The sequence below is a fragment of the Humulus lupulus genome, chromosome 3, assembly GCF_963169125.1.
Source record: "Humulus lupulus chromosome 3, drHumLupu1.1, whole genome shotgun sequence".
NCBI lineage: Eukaryota > Viridiplantae > Streptophyta > Magnoliopsida > Rosales > Cannabaceae > Humulus > Humulus lupulus.
Genome location: NC_084795.1, coordinates 20027022 through 20031144, shown reverse-complemented (window position 1 = coordinate 20031144; position 4123 = coordinate 20027022). Strand labels below are relative to the sequence as shown.

Sequence of the window (4123 nt, the reverse complement as noted above, 5' to 3'; positions counted from 1 at the left end):
GTTAAAAGGTAAACACATTTAATTATTACATTATTCGATAGATATGCTCTGGTTCTTTGTTGTGAAATGAGATCCCTAGCATACTTCATGCAGTAGATACCGCACTCTGTTGTTTTTGGTTGTTGTCGGCATTGTTAACATGGACAAATGTAAAAGTATATTACATATACTTGTTAGTATACTTGTAATTTAAATCTTATGTTTTATAAAGTTGAATGTTACTTACTTTTGGACTATAATACTTTAGACTTACAACTCTTTTTCCTTTTTCTGTATCATATAGCGTAAAAGCACTATACATAATAAAAGTATTTTAATTAGCAAACAAGTACTATTAAAAAGATAATATACTTTAAGGAATGAAACTTATATAAACTTACAGCCTAACTATATTTTTAATCTCAATGCATAATTGAAGGTTAATGGGATCCAAGAACGCCACTGAATGTGAGTGAGGTTGAAATAGCAATAACATTCAATGTTCACTAGAAAACAAACAATCAAATATTTAGAAGATGACTATATGAACTTAACATTTCAAAACTCAATATAAACTTACTTGTTATTCCAGGGACAAATAAGGAACTGCTTCTCGCCCATTTGAATGAATCGATCTTTAAGTGCTTGGGCACGCTTATTCTGATGACCTACACTAACTTCACCTAGATGCTGAAATGCGTACAAATGATCCAACCCATTGGTATGTAGTATATCATCCAACAACCTAGAAATTAATCATATTTAATTATAAAAGACATGCATATAATTGAAACTTGAAATTATAAAAGACATGAATATATACCTCAAATACAATATCATTGGAGTTTGCCCAATCTTGTCCATGTTGCAAAATTGCGTCACATCATCCTTGAAAAGTGTAGCAATCGTGTTGTATCCAAAAACATGCGATGGGATATTAATCTTCTTGTGGTAGTCATTATCCCATGGTGATACAAACTTTAATAAAGAGGTCAAATTGCTTGACATAGATGTCGAATCATTGTGAGAGATTGACACTACCTCCTGTGTCAATGGCTCTACACGCGGAAGCTTTGGGGGCTGTGGATGTTGAGTGGAAGGTATCATTGCCTCAATATCTTCATGCTTTCTCTTCTGCTTATGACCCAAGGAAAAGTTAAAATAAAATAAATTTCAAAATAAAATAAGTTAGGCGAGCATAACAGGCCAACAACTATATTTACTACTTAGGGAAGTATGTGGATTAATTCCATCAGCCAAAAGGCCTAAACGAATATTTCTAGGTTCGTTACCAAACTCAGGTCATTTCCAATCGACTCTCTTCCAAGCAGGTGAGTCAGCTAGATGTCTAAGTTTACCATCCTGTATTCTATCATTGGCATGCCATGTTAAGTTTTTAGCATGATCATCATTTCGATAAAGTCGAATCAAACGAGGTATAAGCGATAAGTACCATAAAACTTTTGCAAGAACTCCTACCCTAACCTCACCAGAATTCTTTTTCTTCTGCCATCTTAACTCACCACAAGTGGGACATGCATTTGCATCAACCAATCTTTTTCGATATAGGATGCAATCGTTAGGACAAGCATGAATTTTTTCGTATTGCATGCCTAACGAACGCAATGTCTTCTTTGCCTCATAAAAAGACAATGGCATTTCATTATTTTCGGATAATAACTCTCCTAGAAAGGAAAGTATATCCGTAAAGTTCTTATCACTCAACCCATGTTTGGTTTTTATATTATACAACCTAAGAAGTGTTGACAGTTTGGTGAAGTTATTACAACCAGGGTAAATGGGTTTCTCAGCATCCTCTAACATGGATTGAAATTTCACTAGATCAAAATCTGATTCAAATTGTGCGTCACCTATCATTTCTGCAATGTCATCTCTCTCATCATCATTCACATAATCAAAATTATTCTTCTTAGATGGAGATTCTCTACTAAATGTGATTTTTTCTCCATGCATAAACCACATCTTATAACTTTGATCTATTCCATACTTAAATAAGTGACCCTTTATCTCAGTAATTTTCATTCTTTGAACATTACCACACTTAATACAAGGGCAACAAATGTTATTAGGATCTTTAGCATTTCTTGCGCAAAACTCCAAGAAATTCTCAACTCCATCCTTATATTTCACTGATAATCTATCCGCTGACATCCATTCTTTATCGATTGCCATTATTTTGTCTAAAAATGTACACACAAAAAAATCTATTTTCAGAACTATGTTCAATTAAATAATCTAAAATATTCAAAATATAAGAAACTTATTTTCTTCCAATTTTATTAGAGTTAATTATCTTGAAATGACTATCTCATTCCATCTTTACTCATATAATGTATTATTTCATATCATTTTCCAATACCATATGCTATGATTTTAAGTTTAAACTTAGGTTGATTTAATTAGACTAAGGAGTTTGAATTAAAACAATCTAATTTTTTAATATTGTTTGCATACATGCACTAAGGATTTCATGATATTTTAAAAAAATATATTTATATATTATCCCCTATATAATTTTCTCTGAATCGCATGCGCATTTTATTGTCAAAAGCGCCTTAATATGTTAAAATGTGTATTGCAAATAAATTAACCAATAAAAAATTCTTAATGAATTGAAAGTATGTTGTCGGTGTCCTTATATAAACAGGGGAAAATGCTCCTTTAGTTTTAGAACAATATATTTATCAATCCACTTATTGTGTGCTTTTCTTTTCTTAAAAAAAGTGTACAGGGAATCTGTAATAGATATAAATATTCAAGAAAAACAAAAGTTTAATTTTTTGTGTAAAAATTAAAAAATATATATATTTAAGGACTAAAGAGTAAGTAAATTGGTTTGAAGATTCATTGCAGAGGTTTGAAAGCTTGAAGTAGTCAAAATATATGACTACTTGAGCTTTGAATATAAATGAAATTGAAACGTTAATCTTTCATAATCTAAATCATTATACAACTTTTTATGATTTAAAACGGACAGCACTTCCCCTATATTTGTAACCTAACCATCTGTCAATATCAATACAAATAATTCAATCAATTCAAACAACAAACAAGTTTTCTTTCTTATATCTCCCCCAGCACGCAATTATATAGATATCACAGAACCTACTTCACTAAGACATGCAAGTTCTCATTCTTCCATTATCACCGCAGCACACAATTATAATCCCAGAACCTACTTCACTATAGATGAATATTTAAGATATTCAAACTCCTCTAACATACACTTGTATAATTTTAAAAAGAATAAAAGAATATACCTCTAAATATGTTTAAACAATTAGAATCCAAATTAATAAGTTTTAACCATTAAAACATACCTGAGATGATCTATTTGAACTTTAGATTGCTTTCTGAAGTAAAAATCTGCGATCAAGAGTTTTATCCCGAAGAGCCTTTCAAAAACATGAAATAAAATAAATAACAGAGAAATAAGTTTATGCTTAAATCTCTGTCAACATTTACTTTCTAAAATAATAATACTAAGCTACCAAACTAAGTGAGATGATATATTTATATAATAGCTACCAAGCTAAGTGAGATTATATATTTATATAATAGCTACAAAACAATAATAATAGTCAGAATATATATACTTAATTATAATCCAACATTATGACTCCATTTTCAAAAGTAAAATTATAATACAACCTAATAAACAGAGTTCCCAAAATTAAGATTATTTTTTTTCAAGTTTAAAATAGGGATAATTATGAAATCATCAAGAAATGAAATCTAGTAACTCTGTATCCTAGTAGTGTATGCGATTGGGTGTCTAACATGGTGCTGCTAAAGGAGCAGTCTTATTTGTATTTTTTTTAAAAAGGACCGTCTTATGTTCCATTGACACTATGCGGAGTGGAGCTCTATAACATGTCTTAGACTTGTCATTGATAGTCTAGTCTTGTCATGTGCTAATATAAATTTACGTCTGAAAGTAAATTTCCAGTTATTTCAGTGTGAAAGTAACCCAGTCTTGTCCTTCCTCTCCTAAAATCATATTAGTATTTTTTTAAAAAGAAAAGGGACTATTATTGGGAAAAAGACAAGTATTCCCCCTATTCTACAAGAGATAATCAAGACCCAGCTAACTACTTTAGATGTTATCACAATGTTAAGCAGA

The 4123-nt window shown here is 30.5% G+C and overlaps 1 protein-coding gene across 1 annotated transcript; it reads right to left on the bottom strand.

Annotated features, from left to right (window-relative positions):
• Positions 1-437: 437 nt before the first annotated feature.
• Positions 438-1090, bottom strand: LOC133820983 (uncharacterized). The gene is made up of 2 exons (XM_062253529.1): positions 803-1090; positions 438-724 (listed from the first exon to the last, which is right to left on the bottom strand). Exons 1-2 carry the CDS (start codon positions 1084-1086, stop codon positions 556-558), a joined length of 453 nt encoding a protein of 150 aa, XP_062109513.1. The 5' UTR covers positions 1087-1090; the 3' UTR covers positions 438-555.
• Positions 1091-4123: the final 3033 nt, after the last annotated feature.